The sequence below is a fragment of the Rhincodon typus genome, chromosome 35, assembly GCF_021869965.1.
Source record: "Rhincodon typus isolate 14 chromosome 35, sRhiTyp1.1, whole genome shotgun sequence".
NCBI lineage: Eukaryota > Metazoa > Chordata > Chondrichthyes > Orectolobiformes > Rhincodontidae > Rhincodon > Rhincodon typus.
In genome coordinates, this window is record NC_063366.1 from 23,941,549 (window position 1) to 23,942,644 (window position 1,096).

At 60.1% G+C, this 1,096-nt stretch overlaps 1 protein-coding gene across 1 annotated transcript in view; it reads right to left on the reverse strand.

The window, feature by feature from the left end:
• Positions 1-1,096, reverse strand: part of LOC125486983 (protein FAM102A-like) — a 21,035-nt gene that overhangs the window by 16,500 nt on the left and 3,439 nt on the right. The window contains exon 2 of the mRNA XM_048616692.1: positions 774-894. Within this exon, the coding sequence (XP_048472649.1) occupies positions 774-894 (121 nt within the window). The remainder of the gene's footprint in view (positions 1-773; positions 895-1,096) is intronic.

Here is a 1,096-nt window from a genome sequence, read left to right on the forward strand (position 1 = left end):
GGACTCCCCACATAAACACAGTGTCTACAAGAGCAGGTCAGAGGCTGGGAATACTGCGGTGAGTAACTTCCCTCCTGACTCCCCAAAGCCTGTCCCACCATCTACATGGCACAAGCCAGGAGTGTGATGGAACACCCCCCACTTGCCCCTGGATGGGGGCAGCCCCAACAACACTCAAGAAGCTCGACACCATCCAGGACAAAGCAGCCCCCGCTTGATTGGCACCACATCCACAAACATCTCACTCCCTCCCCCACCGACGCTCAGTCGCAGCAGTGTGTACCATCTACAAGATGCACTGCAGAAACTCACCAAAGATCCTCAGGCAGCACCTTCCAAACCCACAACCACTTCCATCCAGAAGGACAAGGGGCAGCAGATACATGGGAACACCAGCCCCCTGCAAGTTCCCCTCCGAGCCCCTCCCCATCCTCTTTCTAACCAGCCCAGCCCAGAGATGTTTTGACATTGGTGAGACTTGAACCCGGGCCTCCTAGCTCAGAGATAGGGACACCGTCAGAGCCCCAACTCACCGGCCTGACTTGGAAACATACCGGCTGTTCCTTTAGTGTCAGAATCCTGGAATTCCCTCCCTAAGGGACATTGTGGGTCAACCCACAGCACATGGACTGCAGCGGGTCAAGAAGGCAGCTCCCCGCTGCCCCCCCCACCCCACCCCAACAGCTTTCCCAGGGGAAGCGGGGAATAGAGGCTGGGCCCCGCGCTCTAGTGAATGAAGGTGAAGCTGGACTGTGTCGTGTGAACGGACTGACCTTGCGGATGGATATTCGGCAGGTACACGGAGCCAGCACCCCCGTCACGGGGCTCGCGCTCATCTTGCACATGAACCTGGATGTCTTCCTCCATCGGACACAGTTCTGCTGCACTTCTTCCCTGGGGAAAGGAGCCAGAGGGTCACAGTGTTACCGCACGCGTGGAAACCCCCCCCCACCGAACCCCACCTCTTCCCCCACCCACCCACCTCCCCCACTCTCGCCAACTGGGGAGGGCACAGCCTGGGCAACAGAGACAGAGCCGGCGAGGGGCGGGGTGGGCTATCGGAATGGCCCTTTTCCCCCCCCCCCCCCCCCCCCCC